This window comes from Thamnophis sirtalis, unplaced genomic scaffold, assembly GCF_051295495.1.
Source record: "Thamnophis sirtalis isolate CommonGarterSnake01/CBP01778 unplaced genomic scaffold, rThaSir2_p1.2 scaffold_4, whole genome shotgun sequence".
In the NCBI taxonomy this organism is placed as follows: domain Eukaryota; kingdom Metazoa; phylum Chordata; class Lepidosauria; order Squamata; family Natricidae; genus Thamnophis; species Thamnophis sirtalis.
The window spans coordinates 124,362,472-124,379,795 of NW_028261384.1; the positions used below are offsets into that span (position 1 = coordinate 124,362,472).

At 35.3% G+C, this 17,324-nt stretch overlaps 1 protein-coding gene across 1 annotated transcript; it reads left to right on the forward strand.

The window, feature by feature from the left end:
• Nucleotides 1-336: 336 nt before the first annotated feature.
• On the forward strand, nt 337-9,329 carry LOC148046377 (vomeronasal type-2 receptor 26-like). Its single transcript, XM_087714711.1, has 6 exons — nt 337-425; nt 1,779-2,067; nt 2,267-3,124; nt 4,992-5,219; nt 6,033-6,159; nt 8,434-9,329. The coding sequence occupies exons 1-6, from the start codon at nt 337-339 to the stop codon at nt 9,327-9,329; spliced, it is 2,487 nt and encodes an 828-aa protein (XP_087570837.1).
• The last annotated feature ends 7,995 nt before the right edge of the window (nt 9,330-17,324 follow it).

Here is a 17,324-nt window from a genome sequence, read left to right on the forward strand (position 1 = left end):
TGCCCCTGGCATCTCAGAGGTTAGGTGAATCAGAGAAACGTTCTGCATTTAATAATCCAAACATTTATCTTTATCTTTTAATTTATAAAAAGAACACTTTTCTTCCCTATTCTCATATTCAATGGATATTTCCCATTAGCTCTACTTCCTTGCAAAGGTGACAGCCACATGTTGTTCAACAAATACTTGAACAGGAGGGATGGTGGCTTAAGACTGCTGGTGGTTAAAATTATTCTGCTCTTCTTCTTCCTTCCTGACTGTGTCAATGAGCGTTTGAAATCCATCTGCATCCATCCCTCCAAAGCTCGGAGCAAGATTAGCACCTCCAGATCACAAATGATACTTGGAGGATTTATTTCACGTATGTATACTGATGAAGTGATAGAAAGTTTAACAAAAGAGCCATACTCCTCCAAATATAGACAGTAAGTACCCTTTTCATGTTTGAATAAAGTGCAATAAAACATCAGAAAAAGGGGATAGAATGTATAAAAGAGCATAATTATGCATCCAATGTGGCACTGCTCCTTGGCTGTCACATTTTGGCATTTTCAGCATAATTTCAACTGAGAAGTCCTTCGGAAAACAGAAAGTGCGATTCTGTGCATATTATTAGTGACCATCTTAGAGATCTAGAATTATGTAGATGGATTTTAACATAAACTCTCAAAAAATTGAATTTGGAAAAAATTATCCAAGTGTTTTCCTACCTTCACAAGAATGGAAGTAGCACTGGATTCATGAAAAATGTGATCTTTTGATTCTAAATATTTTTCAATAGAGTAAATACTTGGCATATTTATAACATTGATATATTTAGGATTCACAAACTGAAATTCAGGCAGTTGCAACTCTTTCTAGTAACGTTTTTAGGAGCTGAATTTTAAAGGGAATACAATTCCAATTGCTCATATCATCCTCCATAAATTGTTCACTATAATCAAATTATTGAATGAAGTGTGTAGTTACAAATTAACTTCTACAGCAGTTGTAGAAATAATTATGTAGGGATCTGATTTATTTCATTCAATGTTCTTCGAAAAATCTTTCCACAAGAATGAAAGGGGGGAAATCTGCAAATTACAATCTAAAAATTGAAGTTTTATATCTGATCATGTAACTTACTACCCCAAAATAACACAGATCCACCCAGTTTTAACTGAAGGAGTCTGTATGCTGGTATTCCTTGACTTTCAAAGACAAAACCAGGATCTTTTAATAGATGACTTTATTAAGTAATGCATTTTTGTATCTGTTAGGAAAAGGACTTCTAATTTTCCTCCCCAAACTATTTGCCTGGAGGTCTTCGCCTTGCTGAATGTTTCCTCCTAAAAGATTGGAATAGTTTCTGCATAATTAACTAGAATACTAATAATCAATTGGATAAGAAATTAATTTATTTTAATACATATCTTTTAAAAACAGTAAATCTGATCCAACCTTGTAAACTGCTTTTCATATGTGTCAAACTGCAACAAATTTTTATAACTGGTTGATTTCAATTATAGTCTCATAACTTGAATGGCACAAGAATCAATGTGTGCTGATTTGGACAGAAAGAATCTGCGCTATCTTGCAAACAACTGATTATTGTTCTCATTATTTTCATCAAGCAATAGTGGCTGTTGAGGTGGTGGGGATAATGCACAAGGCAGAAAGTCATTGAAATCCAAAATTAGTCTCCTTTGCACAAATTGCTGAAGTTACACTCATAGCTCACAACTGAATTTAATTCTTTTGGAGATATGATTATATATATTTATGCACTTTTATTTTAGCCTAATACCCAAAAACGTCCAGCACCTGTTTTCTTTGTCTTTTGCTGTTCATGAGATCAACAGAAAGTTCCCCAACACTACAGTACTTCTGAGATTATTTGAAAACAGTTTCAGTGTCAGGCTGGCCAGTAAACATGTTCTCGGTCATCTGTTTCTGGACCAAGGGAGTCCTATCAACTTCAACTGTGCTGGAAGGAAGAAGACAGACTTCTTGCCCATCATTGGAGGTCTCCACTCTCAAAACTCTCTCCAGATGGCCCACATTTTGAACTGCTATAAGTTTCCACAGGTATGGCCATTTTTCATATGGAGGTTTCTTTAGCAAAAGTGCTCAAAGAAGATCTTGATGGCAAACTTGGAGGGTTTCTGATTCTGCCATGCTGTTGCACTAGAATTCAAAATTCTAGGCAGAATGGAAAAGCTTCATGTTCTTCAAGATCCCCAAAAGATTCGCCACTTAATTTTCTATGCTTCTTTCTTCCAAACAGCTTGGTTTTGGTCAGTTTGACTTAGTCCTGAGTGATAAAGAGCAGTTCCCTTATTTTTTCAGTATGGTTCCCAATGATAACGTCCAATATGAAGGCATTATTCATTTACTGAAACATTTTGGATGGAACTGGATTGGCCTCCTAGCATCAGAGGATGAGAATGGGGAAGCCTTTCTTCAAAGTATCCAGCCAAAGCTCTTCCAGAATGATATTTGTATTGCTTGGAAGCAATTGATCCCAGCTTTTAAAGGTGGAGATTCTACTGCAGGAATACTTACTTCACATATATCCAACATACAAGACACTATGATGGTGAAGAAAATTGATGTGTTCCTTGCTTTTGGGACCATCCAATCTATGGAAGCTTTACAAATAATGCTGTATCTTTCTGAAAGGTCCAAGAAAAAGAAAGTATATCACAGAGTGTGGATCATGACCTCTCAATGGGATTTCACTGTGATGATATTTAAAACTGGGAGTTTCCCAGCCCAAACTTTCAATGGGTCCTTATACTTTGCACTGCACACAAAAACGGTGCCAGGCTTTCATGGGTTTCTTGAGAGGAGAAAGCAATTTGCAAATTCATCTGCTGTCATGAGGAAATTCTGGTGGACTATATTTGATTGTTCCTTCCATCCAAATTCCAAAGGAGTGAAACGCTGCACTGGGGAGGAAGACCTGGCCAGAGTCCCTGGTTCCGTGTTTGAAATGACCATGTCTGGAGAGAGCTACAATATCTACAATGCAGTTTATTCTGTAGCACACGCTCTGCAAGCAATGCGTTCAAGAAGAGCAAAGCAAGCTGCATTGAGGAATCCGAAGGGAACAAATCCTGATTTTCATTTTCAGCCATGGCAGGTATGTCTTTGCTCTTTCCAGAAACATGTATGTAGCCTGAAGTGGAAGGAACATGAATCAGTAGTATGAAAGCTGTGGGTCACTTCCTCTTCAAAAATGAATTAACTGTTAGCAATTACTAGTCTGTAATTCAGTCATTCATGATTTTGGTAGTGCTTTGTCGCAATTCAAACTAACTCCAAAAAGAACTCTTTTCTTGTGGGATGTTTGTCAATTAGTGTGGTACCATAAATGGCTCATTAATTTTATTAAACTGGTCAGTCCAAGAGGAATCCTAAAAGCGATCAAACTGGTCAGTCATGGAGGAGATCTACTCTTTAAACGGCCAGATCCTGAAGATGAAACTCAAATATTTGGCCACCTAATGAGAATATTTATGTGTGATTAAAGTCAGTAGTTTTACTTGTCCATTCCAAAACATTGATGTTCTTGTGCTTTAACCATTCTTTAGTAGAACAACTTGTGTATTTGATCATTGTCTTCTGAATGAGTCATTTTCTCTTGACCTTCATGGACAGATGCTCTGACATTTATTTGTAGAATTTGCAGGCACAATTCAGAAATCATCATTCCACTAATGAGCAACCTATACCAAACCAAATGTAAAACATGATACTACCATCAATAATTAAGAAGTTTTTACAGATCGTCCTTGTGCTACCTATGACTTATTTTTCTATACTCCTGTTATGAAAATATTAGATTGGACCTCCCACATTCACAAATGACTATCATTCCATTCATTGAATCACCTGGCTCTAAATTTTTATTCAAATAAAACCTAGAGGCTTACACACTTATGAATACTTCCTTTGGATAGTCTTTCTCAATAATTCTTTAAAAAAACAAAAACAAGGGTATTGTTTTTCATCCATTTCTTTATTTGGGTTCTCTTCCTCTAGTTTAAGGCTTGCATAGAGAATAGTCCATGGTTTAGGTCATATTGTTGCAGAAATATTGAAAATTCAAATGTATTTACAAAGACTGAAGCATCACAATGTAAAATATTATTGCTCAATATTTGTACTGGAAGTTATGAAAAGGGTCATGGGTTTTTGCAGTGATTGATTGAAAGAGGTGATATGAAATTTGAATGATTTGACCCATTTTCCCATTTCTGCTCTTCATTAGACTGGGAATTGGGTTTGTTATTTAAGAGATGCGGCAGTAAGAAGCTGTTTGTTTATTCTTTTTTTCATTTTTCTGAAACCAATAAAACATAATCTCAACAGGTCTATGCTTTTACCCTAATTTACAAATTTTCCCCTTCCAACTTTAGGAATCTATTTGTAATATAACACAATTAATGCATTATATGGCCCAAAACAGCCCTGTTAGATGGATATGCAGTATCAGAAAGACTAAGTTACAAGATATCAAACCATTTTAGTAATATTTATTGAAGATATAGATGCAGAGTGAAATAAAATTTTACAAAGCTGTGGTTCAAGCACAAGAGATACATAATATTGCATCCCCCTGTGCTTCTATTTACTTCCCATTATTTCTAATGGATACCCTACCCCATTTATATTTGATGGCCTCTTTCCTCCTATTTTTTATTTATGCATCATGTGGGAAAAGGGCAGATTATATGAGAACTCTGTTTTATACAGAGAATATTAATTTAATTACTAAAACATTCAAGGTAAGTGTAAGAAAAATCTTAGGTTTGTTTTCTGAAATTGAAACTGAATTTTGGAATGTGGGTTGACACAGATGTCCGAAACACACCAGAATAGATGTCAGTCACAATTGTGATAAACTGCACTACAGAAACTCTGTTGGGATTGTGAATATTACCAAATTTGGGGGAATATTGAGGAAATTCTGATTTGGTCTTACTTTTCTTCTCCCTTCAAACCAGCTTCACTACTTTTTGAGAAACACTCGCTTTAATAACAGTGCAGGAGAAGAAATATTTTTTGACGAGAAGGGGGATTTCGATCCAGGGTACGACATCTTCAACTTGGTTGTCTTTCAGAATACATCTTTCCAGAGAGTCCATGTTGGAAGGATGGACTCCAAAACTTTTGATGGGAAAATGTTCACTCTCAATGAAAGTGCCATTGTGTGGAATGATAAATTTCAGCAGGTAGGATTTGTAATTAAGTGATGACTCATCAGTTAAAGATGCTAAGCTTGTCAGCTGAAAAGCTGATACCCTGTGTTGGTTTAATGAGTGAGCTCCTGTTACTTGTCTCACCTCCTGCCAACCTAGCAGTTTGAATGAGTGCAAATGCAAGTAGATAAATAGGTATCATTTCACTGGGAAAATAAGTGTTCAATGCACTTCGGCATATACTTATGTCTGCCACTTGACAATGGAATTATCTTCAAACAACACTGGTTTCCTCAGCTAAGAAATGGAGATGAAAACTGCCTCCTAGGGTTGGGAATCACTGGACAGAGGAAACTTTCCCTTTTCCTTTAGTTAAGTAACCATAATCTTTGGAAGAAGATATTTTTGATTACTATTATGGACTACTACAGAAGTGAAGGACAGTGATAATATTCTGGATGCAACTGTAATATTTACACCTAAAATGTATTACATGCAGAACAAATATTAGTTTTTTCTTCCATTTCTGTGAAAAAAAAATATTTTAAATGTTCTGAAACTGGATGAAATGATATGATATAATTGTTTAACAAAAACTTCTACCTGATTTACATAATGATAGAAACTAAAAATTTCTCACTTTTAAAAAAACAATAGTATTTCTATTCATTTAAGTGGACTCTATTTCAACTTTATCTTAGGAATTTCTCTGTACATGAAACTATGAATATAGAAAGAGGGCAACATAGAGATACTTATTGAAAAGAAAAAGGTTTGTTATTGGTGGCTATCGTCCCATGGTGTCATTTTTAGAAAAATTGCTGATTTCCTGATGGTTATTTCCAGGTACCTCCTAAGGCCAGATGTGTGGAGAGTTGTCTCCGGGGCTACAGCAGGGTTGTTGAGGAGGGAAAACAATCTTGTTGCTACAGTTGCAGACAATGTCCCGAAGGAAGAATATCAGTGCAAACTGGCAAGTTAAAAGTAGAATTATAAAGTAGAATATTCAGATGTTTTCAACCTCACACATTTTTTTTATTCTTTCTGAATCTTTCATAATGAATAGACTAAAACTTCAAAATTTGGGCCCTTGGAATCCAGGGTGAAGTCACAATGGTTGCAGCTTCAAGGATCATATGATTGCCATTTGTGACCTTCTCAGCCATTGATTTTGACAAATCAATGGAGCAAACCAGATTCTCTTAAAAATGTAATGATTAATTTAACAACCATAGTGATTCACTTAAAAACCATGAGAGAAAAAAGGTCATAATATTGGGCATGACAGACTTAATTTGTCCCTTGTTTAGTGATCAAAAGTTTGGTTGCAACTTTAGAAAGAATAACAAGATGTGAGATAGTTAATAAGGTTAAATACTTAGGAGTTTATATTACAACTTCAAATGGGAAGCTATATAAATATAATTATGAACCATTATGGCATAACATACAGGTAGAGATGAAAAATTGGGAAAAACTACAATTGTCTTTGTTGGGAAGGATAGCAGCAGTGAAAATGAATGTCTTGCCTAAGTTCTTATTTCTTTTTTAAATGATACTAATACTTTAAAAAGATGCAAACTTGCTGGAATGGCAGAAGGGCATTAACAAATTTGTTTGGGCAGGGAAGAAACCGAGAATAAAACTTAAAATTATGCAAGATGTACATGAGAGAGGAGGCTTGTAAATGCCAAATTTAAAACTATACTATGAAGCAGTAGTTTTATCAATAATTCATTCATTCAACAGAGGATAGATTACTGAATATCGAGGGGCATGATTTGATATATGGCTGGCATGCCTATTTGATATACGACAAGAAAGTGGATAAGACTTTCAAAAGTCATATATTAAGGAATGCTCTATTGCGTGTCTGGAAAAAATATCAACATAAATTAAATGATAAGATACCTATGTGGGCAATTCCCAGACATGCAATAGAGAACATAAGTATAGCACAAAAACAAGATGTAACAACATACAGACAGCTTCTTACTATAGAAAGAGGTGTATTACAATTCAAACTCTTGAATATACTAAAAGAAGAAAAGGTAATTCAAACATGGTTTCAGTATGGACAGTTACAGGCCAGATGGCAAAAAGATCAGAAAATTGGTATTACACAAGATGAGGATAATCTATTAAAACAAATCAGGGATCAAAGTCAAATGCATATAAAAAGACTATATAATGTATTAATAGAAATCGATTCTGAAACAGAATTAATTAAAGACTGTATGATAAAGTGGGCACAAAATTTTGAAGCACCAATAATGCTGGCTACATGGGAAAAGATATGGGTAAGAAATTTAAAATTTACACAAGCCTAAAACGTGAGAGAGAACTTTTATAAGATGTTTTATAGATGGCACTTAGATCCTAAAAAACTGGCTTGCATGTATCCGAATTTGCAACCTAAATGCTGGAGATGTGATTGCATTGATGCTACATATTACCATATATGGTGGACTTGCAAAAAGGTTAAAGTATTTTGGATAAAAATATGGTGGATTATGCAAAATATTTTTAAAATGAGGATAAAGTTTACCCCTCAGTCATTCTTGATAGGTATTGATTGTACTATTATAGAGATTAAACTGATTTTGAACCTAATGACAGCAGCAAGACTGTTGGTGGCACAATACTGGAAGAAGGAAGATTTGCCTACTATTCAAGAATGGACATTAAAAGTAACAAACTTAGCAGAGATGGCTAAAATATCAGCATATCTTAAGGAGCACTCAGATGAGAAATACAAACTGGAGAAGATGGATTGACTATATTCAAAATAAATATGGGTCTAAGAAATTCCAGATAGCCTATGACTGAAAGAGAAAGGAATGATATGATTTGTTTATAGTTAGTTTAACAAAAGAAGAGTTAAAGCACAAATGAAAGATGAAGCCAAGTTTCTTTTAGTTTATCTTAGAATATGATTGTTAAAAATTTATACCCTGTATTTGCTCTGGGAAGTCGGGAGGGGGGGGAGGTTGGCAGGGAGATGAGCTTGGGTGGGGATGGTGGGGGAGGGGAAAAATACTAAAAAAAGAAACAAAAACAAAAAAAGTTTAGTTGCAACTGTGGTCATAATTCCACTTGTAAGTGGAATTGGTTATGTTAATTGACCTACCAAGTATGCTTGGCTCTTTACATGAGCATAATTTCTCTACTTTAGACTAGACTCTGTATGTTAGCTCTATATTCTCTTTTTATTTGGAAATGACAAGATTTTCTTCATGTCTTTCAGATGCAGATCAATGTGAGAGATGCCCAGAAGATCAATATTCAAATGCAGAAAGAGATCGGTGCCTTCCCAAACATTTCAGCTATTTATCTTTTAGTGAACCATTAGGAATCACTCTGACTTCCTTGATTCTTTTCTTTTCGGCAACCCTCATTTTGGTGGCATTGACTTTCTTTCTTCACTGGGACACCCCCATTGTCAAAGCAAACAACAGAAACATCACATGTGTCCTTGTTTCTTCTCTTCTCCTCTGCTTTCTCTGTCCCTTTTTGTTCATTGGTTGGCCTGGGAAAGTGACTTGCATTCTCAGGCAAACAGTCTTTAGTATCATTTTCTCCATTTCAATTTCCTGTATCTTGGCCAAAACCATTACAGTCGTCCTAGCCTTTTTGGCCACCAAGCCAGGAAACACAATGAGGAAGTGGCTAGGAAAAGGTTTGGAGAGATCAGCCATTGTCCTTGGCTCCTTCATCCAAATTGTTATCTGTGGGGTGTGGTTGATCGTATCTCCTCCCTTCCCAGAATTAGACAAGCATTCACAGGTTGAGGAAATTATTGTGCAGTGTAATGAAGGTTCGGATAACATGTTCTATATTGTCCTGAGCTACTTGGGATTGCTGGCCACCATCAGTTTCATTGTGGCATTCTTTGCAAGGAAATTACCAGACACTTTCAATGAAGCCAAGCTGATCACATTCAGCATGCTTGTATTTTGCAGCATTTGGGTGTCCTTCATCCCAGCTTATCTGAGCACCAAGGGGAAATACATGGTGGCTGTGGAGATCTTCTCCATCTTGGCTTCTGCTGCAGGCCTACTGGGTTGCATCTTTCTCCCCAAGTGTTACATCATAATCTTAAAGCCACAACTTAACACAAAACAACATCTGACCCGAAAATAATTTAATGGTTGAATTCAATTTGAATCCATATTCTATTTTTCAGCATTCTGCTAGTGACTCAGGGTGTCCATGGGGAGAATTGGAATATTCATGATATTCTGACATAACTCTACAATCAAACCCTGTTTTGCCCAAGTAGTTGATACCTATTGAATTTTGTTACTGTGATTTCTTAGTGCCTTTTATTTATTTCTATCAGTTATATTGTTCATTGGTTTGCCTGGGGAAGTGACTTGCATTCTCCGGCAAACAATTTTTAGTACCATTTTCTTGATCTCAGTTTCTTGTATCTTGGCCAAAACAATCACAGTTGTTCCAGAATTTCTGGCCACCAAGCCTGGATACACAGTGGATAGGGAAAAGGGAAGGGAAAAGGTGGGCAGGCTCAGCCATTCTCCTTGGTTCTTTCACAAAAGTTGTTACCTGTGTGGTATGGATGATCATATATCCTCCCTTCCCAGAGTTGGACATGCATTCACAAAATGATGAAATTATTGTGCAATGTATTGTGCACAATCCTCATCAGCTACTTGGGGCTGCTGGCCACCATCAGTTTTACTGTGGCATTCTTTGCAGGGAGATTGCCTGATACTTTCAATGAAGCTAAATTGATCACCTTCAGCATGCTGGTGTTTTGCAGCATTTGGTTGTCCTTCATCCTGGCCTATCTGAGCACAAAAGGGAAATATATGGTGGCTGTGGAGGTATTCTCCATCTTGGCTTCCAATGCAAGACCTTTGGGTTGCATCTTTCTCCCCAAGTGTATATCATAATCTTGAACCCACATCTTAACACAAAACAATATCTTGCCAGAAGATAATTTAATGGTCAGATCCAATCTGAATCTATTTTCATTTTTCAGCATTAAAGCCCCTTCCTGATGGGAGGAGTGAGTCACATAGACACACAGAAAAGGTCTTGTGATCACCAAAGCACTCTTTCCAGAGGTTAACTCCCAAGACTTCTTCAATTTGGCATTGTCCTTTAATTTGGTGAATTCTGTTGGATCATCAGAATTTGATAATATCAGGCTCAAGCCCGAAGAGGACGCAGTGAAATCCAATTTAGTGCAATTGTTTAAATGCTTACACCTAATAGACGGAATCTTGCCAGACTAAAGCTATATCTTTACAAGCAAATAGATAGATTCTAGGGTGTGACCATCCTGAACCTGTTCCTTCCTTTTCCATACTGTCTATTAATTGGATTTGCTTCTGTAATATATTACATTCTCCCTAGCAAACTATGCTGCTGCTGAACTCCTGGACCAATTCTTCCCCAAGTGCACATTCCATCACAAATAAATAACCAAAGATGGAAGAACATTTTGTATGGAAAGCATTTGTAAATAAAGTAAATTTAACACATACACCTCACAAATTTCAGGCTTGAATCACCAATTTCCATCCAGATGGCCTATATTCCAAACACATACACAGTTTCTCAGTTTTGAGTATTTTTCACAGATTTGAAAACTGGAGGAGGAATTGATAATTTCTTAATCTACAAAAAACTTAATCCATACAAAAAAGTTATGGATATTTCTAAGACAGATTTCAGGTTTTTTTTTCCATTTATGGATCCATATCTTAACATATCTTTCTCTAAAGAGAAAGTAAGAGTGGGATGAAACTATTCAGAACTGATTGCTTACAGACCAGAATGTAAAAGGGATTCAAGAAACTCTACTGGTTGCTAATCATCAATTCCATCACTTTAACCAGCATGTCAAGTGATGAGAGAGGAAGAAAACAGAATAAAACAATATGTTCCATATCTGAAGTTTAATAGTAAAGATTATGGCCTTCCATTTAAATCTTGTTGGGTTTTGTAATCTAATCATAATGTTACTATAACACCCAGCAATGGGAATGAAACAGCTCTAAGTTCTTTAGGACAAAAATATATTTATATATCTCAATTTAATTTTCAATGAACTTTTCTCCTATAAAAATTAATTATTGCTCCTTGGACCCAATCCTGAGTGATAAAATGCAATTCCCTTTCTTCTTCAGCATGGTTCTAAATTAGAGGTTATAATATAAGGATTTTGTTCACTTACTGGAGCATTTTAGATGACACTTAGCCCTTTGTGTATCAGAGGATGACAGTGGATAAATCTTTATCCAAATATCCAACCAAAGTTGTTTCAGAATAATATTTCCAATCCTTCTATTCAGTTCAATATGACATTTAATAATAATATTTATATATAATCAATGCAAGATATGGTAACAGTGAAGAAAACCAGTGTGTTTGTTGCCTCTTGTAGTGTCAAATCTAGGGATGGGTGACAATGGGTACTACTACCCCCAGAGATCCGGACCTTGCCCACTCTCATGGCCTTCAGAAAAGCTGTTAAAACCTGGCTATTTCAGCAGGCCTGGGGCTGTTGACCTCATTGTTGAGGTCCAGCCCCCATTAGATTGAGTGCATGTGTTATGTTTTAAATTGTTTTCTTTTATTTTTTATTAATTACTCTTTTTTTTCGCTTTGTAAGCCGCCCGGAGTCCTCCGGGATTGGGCAGCCTATAAATCTATTAAATAAATAAAATAAATAAATAAATAAATACATATCTGCAATTTTCTTTTTTATGTACCCAATGGATCCCAGAATATGGATCCTCAACTCTCAGTGGCATTTCACTCTTGTTTTATATCCAGGAAGAACTTTTCCAGCTACATTTTCCAGATACATTTATATAAGCTCTGAAGTAGACGGGGAAAGAAACAGCAAAATAAATATGATAAATATGGATTTGTTGCTATACATTGAAAGCAATATAGCTGCTTATAATTTGGGTTTCTGGGTTTTCATTTTTGTTTTGGTCAAACACTGAATCTGATTCTGGTCAAAATTCTGTGACACATTCTATGATAAATGGATGGATTTTTGGAAGAAACAAAAAATTATATTGATTTCATTTGACTTTCTCAATTTCAGGAATGTACTGATACAAGCTTTCTCTGTACACTGGAATACTCACATTATCAAATATTTTTCTTTTCCTTCCCTTTAACTGAGATTTCAATTACCTTCCTGGATGTTCTTTGGCTTGGATCAGCTGGCCTCTCACCATTTTAAAAACATCTTTTATGATCCATCCTGGGGTATTAGCTATATTAATCTAGGAAAAAAATAAACTTACCTAACCTTATATTTCCTTTCCTAAGAAAAATTCCCATCAGCTTGGTCATTTAATCTCCAGTTAGGTTGATTTTAGGAGTCATCCTGATAAGCAATGAATTCAAGCATGATATAATCAATGAAAGACTTTTCAATTTCTTTGGCATTTTGCCCACTGAGTACTAAGAACCTCTTTTAAGTATATATATATATATATATATATACTTAAAGTCACAACCCCTGGTATGCCCAAGTATGGGAGGAAGGTCACACTTCCACTCTCTGTCATTAGGCTCGTCACAAGAGACCATCCAGACAGAAACCCAATATTTTTTACTGTTGCCTTTTTGTTACATTTTGTTATATTTATGCTGATAAATAAATAAAGGGAGACTAGTATAGATCTATTTCAAGCTATTTAGCTCTCATCAGCTAGCCATACCGGAATCGAACCTGTACTCTATTGCCTCCCAGGCAGGGAGTTAACCATTTGAGCTACAGAGAACGACTCCTTATCAGCCAGCCAGGGTGGGAGGTATATACTTAAAGTCACAACCCCTGGTATGCCCAAGTATGGGAGGAAGGTCACACTTCCACTCTCTGTCATTAGGCTCGTCACAAGAGACCATCCAGACAGAAACCCAATATTTTTTACTGTTGCCTTTTTGTTACATTTTGTTATATTTATGCTGATAAATAAATAAAGGGAGACTAGTATAGATCTATTTCAAGCTATTTAGCTCTCATCAGCTAACCATACCCATGTTTGGGAATCGAACATGTTCGAACAGTATTCGAACAAATTATATATATATATAATTTTTGATGAATTTTCCTTCCAGAAAACTTACTTATGGCTCCTTGGACCCAATCCTGAGTGATAAAAGGCAATTCCCTTTCTTCTTCCACATGGTTCTGAATGAGAAGTTACAATATTAGGATATTGTTCGCTTACTTGAACATTTTCTTTTTTAAATTTTTTTATTATTATTTTAATTAAATAAAAAAGACCAAAAAAAGAACCATCCTTCATTACATCTTGTAGAAAGCGTGTCAGTTGGTTACAAATACATTTTGTGCATTTCTTCCACAATCATTACATATACTTCATTCATATTGAATTGTACATTTTAAATCAAAAAATCTTTATATATTTTACTATCAATGTACCACAATTCTCATTTATCTACAATTATTTAAATGTGCTTTTATCCGAAATCATTTGTATTTAAAGACACAACCACGTAATGGCATTCATTCGCAATTTCAATAAACCTCCAATAACATTACACCTTTATAACATATTCTGAAACAAAATCAATTAATGCGATATCTAAGCATTTTCCCCCCTTTCCCCCCAACTCACTATTTAAAGCTTATATCCAATTCGCTTTTACCAATACAACACATGTATATATCATTAAACATTATCCATTAACATTTCCTTGTTATTATTGTAGTTAACTAAAAATTATTTACTATTTATATCACCTCTCCTCTCATCAGGCCCAAAATAAATTATACCTTTATAGCAAGATCTAAACAAGAATTTACTAATAAAATTTATAGGTCTTTTCCCTAGGTCCCAATTTACAATTTATATCCAAGTTATTTTTACTAATTAAGGTTATCATTTCATTATTATTATCATAGTTAATTATATGTTAACGACTGAACTTTTAATAACAATCTAAAACAATCTACAAAATGCTAACATTCCTACTTATTAATCACCAAAAATATCCATTAATATTTCCTTGTTATTGTTGTGGTTAACGAAAAATCATATACTGTTTATATCACATCTCCTCTCAGACCTTTATAACAAGATCTAAACAAAAATTTATTAATAAAATTTATAGGTCTTTTCGCCAAGTCCCAATTTACAATTTATAACCAAGTTACTTATACTAGTTAAAGTTGTCATTTCATTATTATTGTCGCAGTTAATTATGTTAACAAATAGACATTTAATAACAATCTAAAACAATCTACAAAATACTGAAATTCCTACTTATTAATCTCCAAAGATTAACTAACTTTTTATCATCAACTTTCATTATCAACCTGTATCTTTCCAGTGGCAAAACAGTCTTATCTCTCTTGCCAGTTCTTGTGTCAATTCTCTTTTCAGTTCCTTTATAAAGTTTTTAAAACTTCTCTCTGCACTTTATTGCTTAAAAGATCTCTCAAATAATCTAATTTCCCTTGAATTGTTATTAAAATTAGCTTGTCTTTAGTTGTCAGGCTTATTTCTGAAAAGGTTTCTCTTCTTAACTCCATCATTATCATCCTTTTTTTTCTCCTGTATCTTGAAATCTGGGATAAAGCTCCAAATTGTCAAATTCACTTTTCCATCTTCCCTTCTTTCTGCTTTCATCCATATTTGCTCCATTAATAAGTTCATCTATTGTCTTGTCTTTATCTTCTATATTTTCATTCTCTTCTTTAATTTTTGGGACTCCAACCTCATCATCTTTTGCTGTGAGAAACAATAGTCTATCCAACTTCTCAAATCTCCCAAATCCTTCCAAAATATTTTGAATTCCAGCCAGGATATTTTGAAATTTTAAGGTTTTCTCATCTGCATATAGATCCATTTTTCCAAAAAAAAAAAAAAAAAAAAATGAAGGAGAGAAAAAGAAAAAAGGAGTCTGATAGCCACTGCCACTCTAACCTTACAAGCCTCTTTTGTGTATATATATATGTGTGTGTTGTGGCCCAGCAGGAGCTCTTGGAGCTGCCACCAGACTCTGACAGCGAGGGGCCCTATGAGTCGGCTTTGGAGGATGTGGAGGACCCTGGACAGGGTTCCAACTCCGAGCGGGGCACAGAGAGGCTGGTTGGCCACCAGGAGGTGCCCGAGCCTTGGACCATTGGGGAGGAGACAAGGAAGTGTGATCCGGACGTCAGCAGTGAGGAGGAGCCAAGGGAGTTGTTCCTGGATGCCCGGCACCAGAGAGCTAATAGGCATAAGGAACAGTTGCGCAGTTACAGGAGGTAATTGCACTCAACTGGTGGTATAATATATATTTAATTTTACACATGTTAGCAGCTGCTGGAATTGTGTTTGCACAACAGTGAAAAACAGAGATATGTAAATGAATAAATATTACAATGTGCAGGAATAAATAAATTGACAATTAAAATCAAGAAGGCTTTGAATACTTTTTCATGTGGGATTGGTTTTAACCATTGCCAACTAACGGAAAACAGAAATTAAAAATCCAAAAGTATGAAAGAAAACACCTATTATTTAAGGAAAGATCACTAAAATGTGTAAGGAAATATTACTAGATCATTATTAATGCGTAGATAACTGCAGGACATTACACACCCACCCACACCCACACAGAAACTATGACAGTGCCAGGAAAGCACCAAAAAATAAGAATCCCCCCCCCAAAAGACTATCAATGAAACCATTTTTCCCCTAAACCTAAGGAAAGGGAAAGTCACTGGAATAAAAACCATTAAGGCATTGTGGGAAATTATAAAGGACAGGTGCTCACAGAATCATCAACCCCCTAAACAAGGGTGAAGCACACAAAATCTGGCAAAGCTGCCTTGCACCAACCTGGCCTGCCCATAGAAAAGCAGGCACTTTGACACACATAAACCTCGTCTGTACACTTAAAAGCAACATATTGCATCACAAAAAAACATTTCCAAAAAGGAATAACATTTTTTGTACTAAATATATTTTATAAACAATTAAAAAATAAAATTCCCCCAAAAATAATTTTAAAAGATATTTTATAAATAAAAGAAATCCTTAAAAATCATTGTTAAGTATTCCACCAGCAATAATTATAGTATAACCATTTTAAGGTATTGTACCAGCCATAGTATACTGTAACCATTATTCCAATCCACCAGCAATAATTTATACTGTAACTATTTTAAAGTATTGTACCAGCCATAGTATACTGTAACCATTATTCCAATCCGCCAGCAATAATTTATACTGTAACTATTTTAAGATATTGTACCAGCCATAGTATACTGTAACCATTATTCCAAACTACCAACAATAATTTATAGTGTAACCATTTCAAACTATTCCACACACAATAATTTAAAATGAAACCATTAAAAATATTCCAAACACAATAAATTACAATAAAACTATTTTAAAAAATTCTATGCACAAAACATTTCAAAGTATTGAGTATAGAATTTTTAAAAATGATTTATTTTAATTTATTTTGGATAGAATCTTTTTTAAATTGTCTAAGACAATGTAAAAAAGGAATCCACACACAATAAATTGAAGTAAAACATTTTAAAATATTCTACACTCAATACTTTTAAGTAAAACTATTTTTAAAAATTCTATGCACAATAAATAAAATATTATTTTAAAATACATTAAAAAATAAAAGAAAAAAACCTGGGTCACATACTAGCAGACAGAATCAGCAGCATTCCAATGTGATGGATCCTCATCGCGATGGATAGAAGCAACAGGGAGCAGGCAGGCAGAGAGGCAGCAGGAACAGGTAAGACACTAAGCAGATCGCCTGACAGGCTTACCCAGCCAGGTGGGGCTGGAGAGGTGGGGCAGGGGGCTTCCCTTGTGAAAGCTAGGCCGCCTCTGCCCCCCACCCGCCTTCATCCGCATGGCCTATGCCAGCCCGCGGCTTTTGCAAGGGAAGGCCTGAAGATTTGTAGTGCTTAGTGTGGGGCCACCCTTGAAACTGCAAAGGACTAGCACATGGTGCCTCTGCATGCACCCTCCATTGCTCTGTTTTGCCCAGAAAGTCTGCTCATGGCCCTCTCTGACTCCTTTTTCACTAGCAAAACAAATTAAAAACAAAATAAAAGGAGAAATGTTTTCCCCTTTGCATTAGAGCATGCAAGAAGAG